The following is a 14,194-nucleotide window of genomic DNA, read 5'->3' as shown; positions in this document are numbered from 1 at the left end:
TAGTCTCAGTTCTTTGCACCCTAGCCCCTGACCTCCACCCCCACCTCCATCTGCCTGTCAGTAGCAGTTCCACACAGTCACTCTTCACCTGGTCCCTAATTCTGCTCCATCTCTTCTCTGCCCCACACACAGACCAAGCTCCATCCAGTCTGCACAGCCACCCACACACAGTCGGTCAGCATGAATAGAACAGAAAAACTGTCATGCATCATCAAATGTGCAAAGAGCCTTTTGAATATATGGCTGTGCCTTGAATGTCGAGGCATTTGAACGGGTGGCAGCAGAATGCTCTCTGTGCACATGGCTTGGTCTCAGGCTAACCTGATGAATAATTTGTCAGAGACGTGACCATAAGTGGACAGTAGTATGCATGTGTGAGTCTAAAGCTGATTCAGCCTTGTGAGTTGGTCATTGTATTTTAAATGTCCATAGAATGCGTGTCATTGTTGCCCAGCTTTGTTGCCTCCACAGTGCCCTGTCAGAAATGCTGACGCCGTTTAAGGATCATGTTTTTGGAGGCCCAGTGACATGCTCACAGACTTTTATAAATGTCTGTTGTAATTCATCCGTCTGTGCTCAAATAATGTTCTGCATAATTAAGGATTTCTTTTTGACGTGAATATTTATCTGTAGTCTAACAAAGTTAAGGTGGAATTGTGATGAGTGAAATGCTTCTCTCCTTTGTGTTTCCCTGCACAGGTCTAAGTGGACAGCCTGCAGACATCGAGAAGCGGAAAACAGAGTTCGGGCAAAATTTTATACCACCCAAAAAACCCAAAACTTTCTTACAGTTAGTGTGGGAGGCGCTACAGGATGTCACACTAATTATTCTAGAAGTGGCAGCTGTAGTTTCATTAGCCCTGTCTTTTTATAAACCTCCAGATTCTGATAAAGAACGTAAGCACTAACACTTTATTTCAATCCTGTTTTCTACTCTTTGTATAGATTCATGTTAGTGTTAAGTGATTTTAGATGATATATTGTACTGTATGCTAATCAAATGTTTGCTTATCCAGTTATTTTGCTGTTAAACAGTGCATTCTCAGTGCTTTACGCTGCATTTGTTATTCTGAGTTTGTGCATTTTAATGTGCCTCAGAAATGGGATGATGTGACAATATGAGGAGAATTATGTGATAGTTGCTGAACTTATATTAAAATTTCCCCCTGTCCTTCTGCAGAATGTGGAACTGCTGCTGGTGGTGTGGAGGATGAAAATGAGTCAGAAGCAGGCTGGATTGAGGGTGCTGCCATTCTTCTGTCAGTTATCTGTGTGGTGCTGGTGACAGCATTCAATGACTGGAGCAAAGAGAAGCAGTTTAGGGGCCTCCAGAGCCGCATTGAGCAGGAACAGAAATTTAGTGTCGTCCGTGGAGGACAAATTATCCAAATTCCTGTGGCTGAGATTGTGGTTGGTGATATTGCACAAGTAAAATATGGTAAGAAGAGATTGCCACCTGTGATATTTAATTTATTTCCTTAAATGTATTGTATATTGTGTTTTGTATAATTTTCCTCCTCCAAATTAAAGATATGTTTTGTGTGTCCATGTCAGGTGACCTTTTGCCTGCCGACGGAGTCCTTATCCAAGGCAATGACTTGAAAATCGATGAGAGCTCACTTACAGGGGAGTCGGACCATGTCAAGAAAACACAAGAAAAAGATCCAATGCTGTTATCAGGTAGCATGAAGCCTCAATTTTGTTATATTTTTCCCTTTCTTGGCTAGTCATTACCAGAAGAAGTGGTTATATTTTCTGAAAGAAGGCTTGATTAAAAACATAACTTTATTTTGCCAGACATGTTACTGTACTATAAGTTTTGTTACGAGGGCCCATCAACAGCCTTACCCGTCAACACAGTTTTATACTGTCAAGAGTTTTTGAGTTTTTAAATTAGCCTTATTCTTTAAAGTTAGGGTTAGGCATGTAGTGGTTAAGGTGAGTTAGAGATATGAGAGAACTTTTAAATGATTCATACTTCTTTCTGTCTCAGTTTTCAGTCTTTCACTCTGACTTTAGCTTCAGAGTCCAGCTGATTCATTGCTTTTTCTGTATAAACCAACAAGGTTTCCTATATCATGAGAGGGATGCAAAGCCAGAGAAACCCTGTCACAACCTCTCTGATTTCCATTGATTCACCCAGACTAAGAAATGGCTTTTGATTAAAGGTCTGAAGGGTATTTGCATCATTGACTGTTTTTCTTTTTACTTGCAAGTGTACCATCCCTTTTGTATTTATTGCCTGCATTTGAAAGTAGGCATTTATTTTCTCCTTGTGTGCAGCTAAACATGCCACTTGAAAGTCTGGCTAAACCACCTTCTCACTAAGCAGGGGACTCTAGCTCAACATTTAGTCTGAACCGAAATGAAAAAGTAAAGCAACAAATAAGCGAGAAATGTGTATTTGGTCAGTCTTAAGCCAAAGTGTTAAACAGAAACCCAGTGCAAGAAATCTTGAAAACAAGGTGAGACATAGGGTGTATCATGTTGTAGATACTGTGCCTGCCCTTTCCTTCTCTCCCTTATTGTCTGACATCTTATTTTCTCCTTCTGTCCAAAGGCACCCATGTAATGGAAGGCTCAGGGAAAATGGTGGTCACTGCTGTGGGTGTCAACTCTCAAACTGGAATTATCTTCACTTTACTCGGAGGCGGCGAAGACGACGATGACGACGAAGAGGAAAACAAAAGGGAAAAGGAGGAGAAGAAGAAACAGAAAAAAAGTTAGTTATGATCCATTGCTTATTTTCATTTCTAGTTTGTGTTAGTATTGATCAGATCACAGAGGGACATTTGTGCACCACCAGTTTTGCATCTCAGAAAGTTTGTCATCCTCACTGTAGACTTCTTATATATATTGAAAGCAGACAGGACTAAATGTGCAGAAAAGAACAAAGAAAAACATCCAATCCATCAAATCGTTTTTACTTAAACAGATTGTTTACCAGTAACTAATGGAATAATCAATGGCTTGACTAACTGTTACTGCTTTAAGTAAGGGCATCCTAAGTTCTAAAAAACACTGGACTAATTCTTTTATAAAAAGAACATTTGCATGTCTTAAAATCATGTCTGTGGTTTATTTCTTTTTTTTTAATCAGGTAATTAACATAATTGTATGCCAAACATACAGAACACCATACAGAATGGCAAAAGTGGTTTTACACACCCATTATTTACTTACAACTACTGACTCCATGCTGTATTTTCCCTCAGACAAGAAGCAGGATGGATCTGTGGAAAATCGTAAGAAAGGTCAGTTTCTTGCCCACACACACGCACACACAACCATACATAATTGCCTTAGAACTTGGCACCTACTTTTATGCTAAATCTATGTCTCCTACCCCATTTAGCAGCACTGGATGTAGGTTAAAGCTTCAGCCTGTTAATAATTGGCTGTATGTTTTATGTAATGTAATGAGAAGCTGCATATTTTTGCATGACCTTATGTCAGCCTATACTTAGCATGGGATGTTCTTGCCTATCCATTGTCCTGTCTGACCCTCCTTTCTGTCTCTCTCCTCCTTTCTCGTCCTTCCACGGCACATTGCACTTTGTGCAGCAGGTGCTACTGAATCCAGTTATAGCGATTAGTGACGAGGAGATTAAAGCCATGCAACAATTCTGTGGCCAGAACATCTGCTTTCCCCTCTCTCTCTCTCTCTCTCTCTCTCTCTCTCTCTCTCTCTCTCTCTCTCTGTGTCTCTCTCTCTCTCTCTCTCTGTGTCTCTCTCTCTCTCTCTGTGTCTCTCTCTCTCTCTCTCTCTGTGTCTCTCTCTCTCTCTCTCTCTGTGTCTCTCTCTCTCTCTCTCTCTGTGTCTCTCTCTCTCTCTCTCTCTGTGTCTCTCTCTCTCTCTCTCTGTGACTCTCTCTCTCTCTCTCTCTGTGACTCTCTCTCTCTCTCTCTCTGTGACTCTCTCTCTCTCTCTCTGTGTCTCTCTCTCTCTCTCTCTCTGATTCTCCCTCTCTCTCTCTCTCTGTGACTCTCCCTCTCTCTCTCTCTCTGTGACTCTCCCTGACTCTCCCTCAGGCCCCCACAATCTCATTTCTATTGACACCCCAATCTGAACTATTCCAAGTCAACCCGTAAAACTTACACTGGTGCAGTTTCAGACTGACAACAATGATGATGAGGCTGTTTACTGCTAGCTCAGTCAACTAGACAACCTTGTAGTCTGCTTGGGCTCTGTGATCAGTAGTGCTTTGGTTTGTGACCACAACCCTGGTGCTAGTCCCTGGTGCACAGATTCCCTCTGTCTGCCAGAAATCAACAGTAATCCTTTAGACGGAGATTACACAGGCCATGTCAGTGCAGAACAAGCCACAGTCCACAGCAGCTGGAACAGCCCGGTGTTAATGCCCGGTCTCTCACTGCTACCTACGTTTGCACACAATGCTATCCTGCAGTCCATACCATAGGAAGAAGACCTTTTAGACAAATTGGACATGAAAAGCAGAAATTATATGAGACACCCATGTAATGCATGGTGATGGTATTAGCAAACTAAAAGTTGGAAAGATGTTTCAGTAACTGTAGCATCAGTGCCCAGTAGAAGTAATGACTGTATCATTTCAGTGACACGAAAAAGACTAGCCCCTGCTGGCTTGCGGGCTGCCCCTCTAAACTCATTTGCCATTAGCAGCTTTGCATCTCCAAGGTTACCTGGTTGGGGTGTGGGTGTGGGGTTCCCATCAGTTCTGCAGGTGAGGGGCAGGAGTCCTAATAGATACTGAGGAAGCAAGGCCAAATCAATTTATGTAAATTTAACTGACAAACACCGCTGTGCCTGCTGTTGACAGAGGAGGTGATTCCTCAGACAGATCCCAATGCTGCTAGCTAGTTAACCTGGTCTTTCACTCTCTAGGTGGGAGGATGGTAATTACACTTCCAAATCTTTCAGCTAATTACTGTGCAGTCAGATCACTGCAAACATAATTGTAGTGACATTTCCTTTGTTCCATGGATAAAGGGAAGCAAAAAGCATACAAAAATTTTAAGTGGTGTGACGTTTCTCCTTCTTTTAAAAATAATCAAATAACTTCCAATCTATCCAAGTTGTTGATTTATAACCATAAAAGGAAATGTTTGTCTTCTGGGTTACACTGGTTTGTTACAACTACCAGGCTGATTTCATTCCAAATCCTGAAATCTGATTCAATGTCAAAGCCTCACCCACAGTTTCGTTCTATATAAATATTAACATCAGATTTATATGTATTACTTGAGAGCAATAAAATGTAACAACCAATACATAGTTTAACTGTCAGTCCATTTCATCTAACACCAATTTTTCCTGTTGTCTTTGCTGCAGCTAAAGCACAGGATGGTGCTGCAATGGAAATGCAGCCTCTGAACAGTGAAGAAGGAACTGATGCAGAGGAAAAGAAGAAAGCCAACCTGCCAAAGAAAGAAAAGTCTGTTCTCCAGGGCAAACTTACTAAACTGGCTGTACAGATCGGAAAAGCAGGTAAGATGAACAAAAACAGGGCTACGTAGCTATGTATACTACCATATATACTGTTGTTTTATTGTCGACATTTCCTGCTTTTTATGTAATCTGTTGGTAAATGACAGCCATATGATTTATTATTAATGAATCATCCTTTTTCTTCCTTTTCTCCTTGTTTCTTTCAGGACTGGTTATGTCAGCCATCACTGTTATTATTCTGATGGTGCTTTTTGTAGTGAACACCTTCTGGATCCAGGGTTGTCCCTGGATAAAGGAGTGCATACCTGTTTACGTTCAGTTCTTTGTGAAATTCTTCATCATTGGTGTCACTGTTCTGGTAGTAGCGGTTCCTGAAGGCCTGCCGCTTGCTGTAACAATCTCCCTGGCATACTCCGTTAAGGTAAAGTCTTCTAGTTCAGTGAACTGTCCTCAGTGCTGACCAACTTACACTTTAGCCTATTAAAACTAGTAGGCCAGGCTGCTAAATCAAGATGACTTGGCTAACTTATTACCCTTAAGCCAAGCATTGATCAGTGAAGAGGCTATTCATTTTAATATTATACAATTTTCTGCCATTTCTTTGTCCTTCAGTTTAAAATTGTGTTATTATACTTCTGTTTAATTACTGAATGTATTATTTATCTTTCGACAGAAAATGATGAAAGACAACAACCTTGTACGTCATTTAGATGCCTGTGAGACTATGGGGAATGCTACAGCCATCTGTTCTGACAAGACGGGTACCCTCACTATGAACCGTATGACTGTAGTGCAGGCCTACATCGCTGAAAAGCACTACAAGAAAGTCCCTGAACCGGAGAATATCCCCTCATCTATTTTAGACATCCTGATTCTGGGCATTGCAGTCAACTGCGCCTACACCACCAAGATCATGGTAAGCATGAGGAAAACTGTGGCTTTGCATTGCCATCAATATTTCCTTACTGGGTTTTTGGATTTAGGACCTGAATGTCTTCTCAATTTTTTCCAGTCCCCAGAGAAAGAAGGAGGCCTGCCACGGCAGGTGGGTAACAAAACCGAATGTGCCTTGCTTGGCTTTTGTAATGACCTGAAGCGGGACTACCAGATTATCCGCAATGAGATCCCAGAAGAGAAACTATACAAAGTCTACACCTTCAACTCAGTCCGCAAGTCAATGAGCACTGTGTTGAAGATGGCTGACGGCAGCTACCGTATGTTCAGCAAAGGAGCCTCAGAAATTCTCTTAAAAAAGTAAGAAAATGCTTCATCTTTGGTTTCCATTGTTGCATGTTGTGTTTTGTATGTTGGATTGGATGGTTGCTTTATATTTCTATCTGTATTTCTCTTATACTGACCTATTAAGTGTGCTACATTTTGTCCACTTAAATTATTTGGACCATGAAAGGTTTATCTCATAGGTTTTGCAGCTGGCCAGTTTCGTATTAAGTTATATATGTAATGGTTTAAGTAGCTAAGGAGTTGAAGTGTATCCCACCCAGGCTCCTTACTTTGCGACTTAAAAACAGGCACAGGGAAAATGAGCCGGTAACAACTGTATAAGCCTCTTAACCAAGCAGGCTTCTTTTTAACCCACAGAGGGCTTAGTGTGACTTCTTATTAGATTAGATTAGATAACACTTTATTGATCCACTGGTAGGGAAATTCAGGTGTTACAGCACTAACAAAACAATTTCAATAGTAGACTACAGTAAGGAAAGACACAACATGATAATAATTATTAATAATAATGATGATGATGTAATTTAACATAACATAGTAAGCTGGGATTATATCCATTTACACTACTTTATTCAGTTTTTTTTTTTTTTTTTTTTTTTGTTTGTTTTTTTCCTCCACCCTCTTCTTTATTCTTACACATTATTATATCCCCTTACCCTCCCAGGTGCTATAAAATCCTGACAGCAAATGGTGAGGCCAAAGTTTTTCGCCCACGGGACAGAGATGACATGGTGAAGAAAGTGATTGAGCCCATGGCCTCAGAGGGCCTGAGGACCATCTGCCTTGGATACAGAGATTTTCCTGCTTCTGAGGGTGAGCCTGACTGGGACAATGAAAATGATATCCTCGCTGGACTGACCTGCGTCTGTGTGGTGGGAATCGAAGATCCAGTGAGACCTGAGGTTAGTGACTACACATCAAGGAAAAAATACAGTGTGAGCGTGCAGTTACATCATAATTGTTATCTGAATGGAAACAGTAGATGGAATATGATTTCATAAGCAAAACTAAGTATATATACAATGAGTGTGAATGTTACCAACAAATTTGGACATTGGTGCATCATTAATGTCTTCAGATAGAACCTCTATGGCAGCTTGATACAGAGGTGATAGGACAAACCTGGGGGGGGTGGCAGCTTTTTTTCAGCTGCACAATTCGTCAGCCAAGTCTTTCTGTGCTTCTCTGGGCCTCTGCTGTAGTTTTCATTATCTCCATGTGTTGTGCTAGAAAATGAGCAGTTTATGTGACTCACCCAAAGGCAGGGAGACGACTTCTTGGCTGCCAGAGAGAAGGGGGAGACATGCTTAAAGTTTAAATATGGGGATAATGCCACACTTTTTTAGGGAGTGTTTTCTGGAAAATATCCCTGGTGTATCAAGAAGTTAAAAAAAAAAAAAAAAAAAGGTGTGCTAGAGAGACAAGTTGAAAACTGCAGGTGACCAATCATAGCCTGAAGTGCCATGACTGCCCCTTACCACCCCCACTCCCCCAGTATAGGAATTCACTTCAAAATGAATGTGTGAAAGAAAATTGGATCATTAGTTTGCTAGATGTTCATCTTTCTTTACCCACCACTAATTTACTTTGGCTTTCTGCCATTTTGTGCTGGCTGTGTAGTGTGCATTCATAGATTGATGACAAATCTAAACCTGAACAAAACCTAAACAATGAGATAAAAAGCTACAAAGAGCTACAGAGTCTGACATCATCAGTGACCACTGCAGTTAATCATGTGTTGAAATACAAAAGTAGAGCTTAGCTGCACTTTCATTTTGAACTCCCCAGTGACCTGCACAAATGGCATACATTTCCTCCTTCATTGTGTTTCCGCTTTCCTGCAGGTTCCAGACGCTATCAGGAAATGCCAGCGTGCTGGCATCACAGTACGGATGGTGACTGGGGACAACATAAACACAGCTCGAGCCATTGCCACCAAGTGTGGGATCCTCCAGCCTGGAGATGACTTCCTCTGCCTGGAGGGCAAAGAGTTCAACCGAAGGATACGCAATGAAAAAGGAGAGGTGGGCCACATTAAAACGCTGTACATGAGAGACGGTTGCAAATCTGTTGTTGGGATTTTATTGGGTTTCATGTCATGTTCTAGATTGAACAAGAACGCATTGACAAGATCTGGCCCAAGTTACGAGTACTGGCCCGCTCCTCCCCCACAGACAAACATACCTTAGTGAAAGGTACTTTAGTTTTTCTGAAGAAAATGTTATTGTTGCTGTTTTTCCACTATGTAGTGGTAATTAGAAATATTCATGTTTCACTATTCTAGGCATTATTGACAGCACAGTGGCAGAACAGAGACAAGTAGTAGCAGTGACAGGAGATGGTACCAATGATGGTCCTGCCTTGAAGAAAGCAGATGTTGGCTTTGCCATGGTGAGTTTTCTATTTTTTATATTTAATTCGACTAGCGAACTAGTGAGAATCATTTTAAACCTACATTAGCTTTAAGAGCACATATTGGTAATGTAGAATGTTGTTGAGTATGTGATCAGGTGTATAGATTTTTGATTGTCTTTTTGTTACCAGGGTATTGCGGGAACAGATGTAGCTAAGGAGGCATCTGACATCATTCTGACTGACGACAACTTTTCCAGCATCGTCAAAGCCGTCATGTGGGGTCGCAACGTCTATGACAGCATCTCCAAGTTCCTCCAGTTTCAGCTAACTGTAAATGTGGTGGCTGTCATCGTAGCGTTTACAGGAGCCTGCATCACACAGGTTGTCACCCCCAGAGTCTGTTAAACACACAAGGCCTGAGATCATTTTGAGCTGTGCTATGCAGCTTCAGACTGGCTCATTTTCTAGTTCATTGAATTTTCTTTTTTTTTTTTTTTGTAGTTCTATTGACAGAAAATATCTGCAGCCTATTGCAGCGATGTGCAGTCTTTGTTTGTGTATTTAACATATAGGGTTTTTTTTTTTTAAAAATATTCAGTATTCACATTTTAACACATTTGTACATGTATGCAAAAACGCAATGGCTGTCATTTTTCCATAATTCAGATATTACTAAAAGGCAACCTAATTTGATGCATCTCTCTAATACCAGGACTCTCCACTGAAAGCAGTACAGATGTTATGGGTCAACCTGATTATGGACACCTTTGCTTCTCTGGCCCTGGCCACAGAGCCCCCCACAGAAGCTCTGCTGCTAAGGAAGCCATATGGCCGCAACAAGCCTCTCATTTCTCGCACCATGATGAAGAACATCCTGGGTCACGGAGTGTACCAGCTAACTATTATATTTGCTCTGCTCTTTGCTGGTAAGAAGCTATAAAAGGCATAGTAGTTTTTAAATTGGAGCCAATGGAGTTATGTGTTTCTTGGATAAAAGTTTTTAATTTTTTTTTTTTTTTTTTTTTTTAATTTGACAACTCCTGACTGTTTCTCTAGGGGAGAAAATGTTTGACATTGACAGCGGCAGGAACGCACCACTCCACGCTCCACCGTCTGAACACTACACCATTGTCTTCAATACCTTTGTTATGATGCAGCTTTTCAATGAGATAAATGCCCGCAAGATCCATGGAGAAAGGAATGTCTTTGATGGCATCTTTAACAACCCCATCTTCTGTAGTATTGTATTTGGTACCTTCATTATACAGGTAAACTAGGCTTTTTTTTTTTGTGGTTGTGCTGGTGACTCATGAGAAAAATATGATCTGTTCCATGAGCTGTCGGCCTTAAAATATTAAATCTAAGAGTTTGCCGTCTAATTACCGTCTGTTTCTACTTCCTGCTCTTGTAGATTGTCATAGTGCAGTTTGGAGGAAAGCCGTTCAGCTGCGTGGCTCTGACTATTGACCAGTGGCTTTGGTGCACATTCTTAGGTTTTGGCTCTCTACTGTGGGGACAGGTATGATAAGGCGTTAGAGCTGGGCTCCTCATTCAGTTAGCCAGTCACAAAAAATGTGGGATGACACTGCCCCCCTGTGTTTGGAACTAGCTAAGTGGGTTTCTAATGGTGGCCAGGCCATGTAACAGTATGCTCCGCTGTGAAGAGATGAGTAAACTCCCCATCTATAGATGAAAATGACCGTAATGTTTAAATCACAATTGTGTAGTTATATTGTGTAGGTATAGTACATGCCTACAATGTTGGCATTTATTTTTAAGTAACTGGAGCTAAAATAATTATTATTATTGTTATTGAAAACAAGTTTGGAATAGGAGGAAGCTTTTGAGAGACACCAGCTAAGGATTAAAGACTGATTGACAGACATTGTTGTATCAGTGCTTATCATCTCTCCTCACAACCTGCCACAGTCCTTCTCATGCAAATTGTGGTTTCTTTTAGCTGATCTCATCCATACCCACCAGCCGCTTAAAATTCTTGAAAACAGCTGGCCACGGCACCCAGAAGGAGGAGATCCCAGACGAGGAGCTAGAGGAGCTGGAGGACATGGATGAGATCGACCACGCTGAACGGGAGCTCCGTCGAGGCCAGATCCTCTGGTTCCGAGGCCTTAATCGCATCCAGACTCAGGTAACAATCTGCGGGCCTTCTTCTGTAGCACTGAACACCGCACCCCACACCAAGGGAATCAAAAGCCATAAACCCTTTAACTCTCTATTGCTCTTCCAGCTTAAAATCTGTTTTGTTCTTTCTCTCGGCATTCTTAAAGAATGGCTTGTGCCCTAAAAACAAAAGCCCTTCCTCTAATTTTTTCTGTTCTGCTTCTGAGCTAAAGCAGGTTTCTATGCCTATTTCTGACTCAGTCTGAATCTATCTGCTAAAATATGACTCGTTTGAAGGTACTGATGAGAAGCAAGTGAATTGGATTGGAAAGCACGATAAAACAACTGAATGTTGAACGAATACTGGCATGGCTATAAGTATGGAAGGATTCTGCAGAGAAAAGAGTGAAAGTGAGGTCAGATTTTGGAGCCAGAGCTCCCTCCAATCAGTGCCTTTAAACCCAACCATCTCCTTTTTCCTTTAACTATTATGCCTAAATCCAATTTCCAAGTGACAGTTTTTTTTTATTGGTTACTGGTGCCTTTTCTTTATTTTTTCTCTCTTTTCTCTCTCCTCTGGCTGTGTTGTGTTTTATTTCCTCTGGGCTTTCTCCTGTCACCGCTGTCTGATTCTTTGCAGATGGATGTAGTGAGTGCGTTCCAGAGTGGAACTTCCTTTCAGGGGGCTCTAAGGCGGCAGGCCTCCAACTCCAGCCAACAACAGCACGATGTAACCAATGTTTCTAGCCCTACACATGTAGCCTTTTCTACTACTACCACTTCTGCCACTGCCGCCAACACCGCTTCTGCCACTGTGGGGTGTGAGTGCGTGTTCTCCTCTAGTGCATGAGATTCTTCTTACTTCTGTTCTTCTAACATCTTCCTCCTCTACTCTTCTTCTCACCAAACGTGGACACTTACTCTCCCATGCTTTTTCTAATCTTCCCCCCTGTTTTCTTCTACAAAACAAAATGACACCAAAAATACCACATCTTCCATATTGCTTCGATAACACTGCTGTGTATATATATATATATATGTACCCTGTAACCAGGTCGCTTCTAGCGTCAAGGTGTTTTCTCTGTGTCATCATGTTTTCTGTTCTGCTTTTGCTTTGGTCTCAGAACTGAAAATGATTTACCTGTTATCTCAGGTTGGATATTTAACAAACTGCATTCTGGATTGACAGTCACCACGTTTGTCTGCAGCTGCCTCAGTCTGCTGTGTGCCCCTATAGCACCCATGGGTCTGTGTCGCAGCTCTCTAGTCCCTAGACGGGTAAATGTTTTGAGTATATGCCCATGATCACGGTCTAAAATTCAGACAAACTATGACCCAGGACCTCTGTGAGAAAATCTATTCAAGTGTCAGTGGATATCGTGTTGGTGATAAAGTACTTAGATTTTTCTTCCTCCAGCTCTTTTGGGTTAGTATTTTCTGTGAAGATGCTCCAAAACCAGTTTGTAGTGGATAATCAACTTTAATGGCACAGTTTTTTTTTTTTTTGGTTTGTTTGGTTACAAGGTGGTGCAAGATAGTCTTAACATCTTGCCAGTGGTCCATTCAGCGTGAAACATCACTAGGTTGAAAGTGGATATGGATCATTTCATGGTGGTGTTTACAAAGACCTTCCTCTTGACTGCTCCCATGCAAGAGCATAATAATTTTGTTTCTCTTTCAGATCTTCCAGGCATTTTAACTAACGGATGTCGCAGAAACAGCCTAGTGGATGAAATCTCTGTGTCCTTGAATGCAAATGTGTAGAATTTCCCAAACACTTTAACAGCAGTGCTAAAACAGTCTACAATGCTTTGGTAATATTTAGGCATCAGATGGGACTCCAGCGGCTGCTCCCCTATTAACCTTCAAACTTTTCCTTGCAGGTTGCTCCTGAAACGGAAGAGTCGGATCATCTTTTCTCGAAGTGTTTTTCTGTGTGAATCCCAGTTTGTTGGCAGAATGTGTCTACGGGGCGATATGTTGCCAGAGTAACGCAAAAACAATGAAAAACCACTGACTCCCGACATATTCTTCTTTAGATTCTGTGAAATGTGTCATGGGCTATACTCAAAGGTTTACTACCATTGAACACAAGGTAGCGCCGCGCTCTGCATGGGTTCAAAGTCTCTGGTCTCGTTTGTGAGTTTTTTCTCTTTGTGCTGTTTTTGACATGTATACCAGCTTGTAGACATGCTTGGCTGCTGCAGCTTTTCTGTTTTGTTTTTACTCCACAAACATAAGCTGTAACTGACCACCCCGTTGTCTCTCTCTCTCTCTCCCTCTCTCTCTCTCTGGCTTTCTTTCTGTCTCTATTCCTGTCTCTCTCTGTCTCTCCCTCTCTCTTCACTCGTTTCTAAGCATGTCCAACGACGGTGAATTATTGTGTCCAGCCTCTGTTCTTTTTTTTTTATTTTTATTTTTATTTTTTTCTCCTCGAATGTGTTCTTGTCAAAAGAACAGCATTCCTCTCGTCTCTTGGTTTCTTCTGATTAATCAGACCCAGGCCTCTACCAAGTGTTTTGTGAAATACTACTACTGTACTGACAAAAGAAGCATATATTGCACTGGGTTTGACACTGGTTTGTACCGTCCCCAAGGGCTTTCCTACGTGACTTAGACTAGTTGTGCTACATGTGCAGGGAGTCGAGGGTCAGATTTGCCTTCACCAACTCAGAAACGTTTTTATTTCAGCCAACACAGTGATTTGAACAGGCTCTGTACAGGCGTGCAGTCTGTCAAACGCTACTGAAACCTGATGCCTTTGTTGCCCCTCCAGTCTGTCTCATCCCTGTGTGCGTTAGCATGGGGTCTTTGTCCAGTGGATGGGCTTTAAAAATCAGTGACATTTAGATTTCCGTTCGCCTGGTACTGCTGGCAGGGCAGAGGGGTGACTTGGAGAATTTACTGAAGAATATTGGCTGCTCCAGTATGTGCTTTTATGCTAATCTAGTGAGACCTTTTCACAGTGATTTTTCAGGCTAACATAGTCTAGAAAATGGGTAAGGACAACTTACTGATACCTGGTTGTATAAGTTGTAATGTAAC

At 41.6% G+C, this 14,194-nt stretch overlaps 1 protein-coding gene across 6 annotated transcripts in view; it reads left to right on the top strand.

Moving 5' to 3' along the window:
• atp2b1a (ATPase plasma membrane Ca2+ transporting 1a) overlaps positions 1 to 14,194 on the top strand; it is a 43,507-nt gene that overhangs the window by 26,726 nt on the left and 2,587 nt on the right. For 5 of the 6 annotated variants that reach the window (XM_026326812.1, XM_026326815.1, XM_026326811.1 and 2 more), the window contains 18 exons: positions 700 to 897; positions 1,181 to 1,438; positions 1,555 to 1,680; positions 2,561 to 2,722; positions 3,216 to 3,254; positions 5,315 to 5,470; positions 5,638 to 5,852; positions 6,105 to 6,347; positions 6,444 to 6,685; positions 7,338 to 7,575; positions 8,518 to 8,697; positions 8,781 to 8,868; positions 8,958 to 9,064; positions 9,218 to 9,409; positions 9,741 to 9,954; positions 10,085 to 10,296; positions 10,440 to 10,547; positions 10,989 to 11,177. In XM_026326812.1, coding sequence (XP_026182597.1) covers positions 700 to 897; positions 1,181 to 1,438; positions 1,555 to 1,680; positions 2,561 to 2,722; positions 3,216 to 3,254; positions 5,315 to 5,470; positions 5,638 to 5,852; positions 6,105 to 6,347; positions 6,444 to 6,685; positions 7,338 to 7,575; positions 8,518 to 8,697; positions 8,781 to 8,868; positions 8,958 to 9,064; positions 9,218 to 9,409; positions 9,741 to 9,954; positions 10,085 to 10,296; positions 10,440 to 10,547; positions 10,989 to 11,177 — 3,167 coding nt within the window. Of the gene's footprint in view, positions 1 to 699; positions 898 to 1,180; positions 1,439 to 1,554; positions 1,681 to 2,560; positions 2,723 to 3,215; positions 3,255 to 5,314; positions 5,471 to 5,637; positions 5,853 to 6,104; positions 6,348 to 6,443; positions 6,686 to 7,337; positions 7,576 to 8,517; positions 8,698 to 8,780; positions 8,869 to 8,957; positions 9,065 to 9,217; positions 9,410 to 9,740; positions 9,955 to 10,084; positions 10,297 to 10,439; positions 10,548 to 10,988; positions 11,178 to 11,789; positions 11,907 to 14,194 lie in introns of all 6 variants that reach the window. The other variant, XM_026326816.1, reaches the window with a different exon arrangement.

This window comes from Mastacembelus armatus, chromosome 23, assembly GCF_900324485.2.
Source record: "Mastacembelus armatus chromosome 23, fMasArm1.2, whole genome shotgun sequence".
NCBI classification, from domain to species: domain Eukaryota; kingdom Metazoa; phylum Chordata; class Actinopteri; order Synbranchiformes; family Mastacembelidae; genus Mastacembelus; species Mastacembelus armatus.
This window is presented reverse-complemented; position numbering and strand designations above follow the sequence as displayed.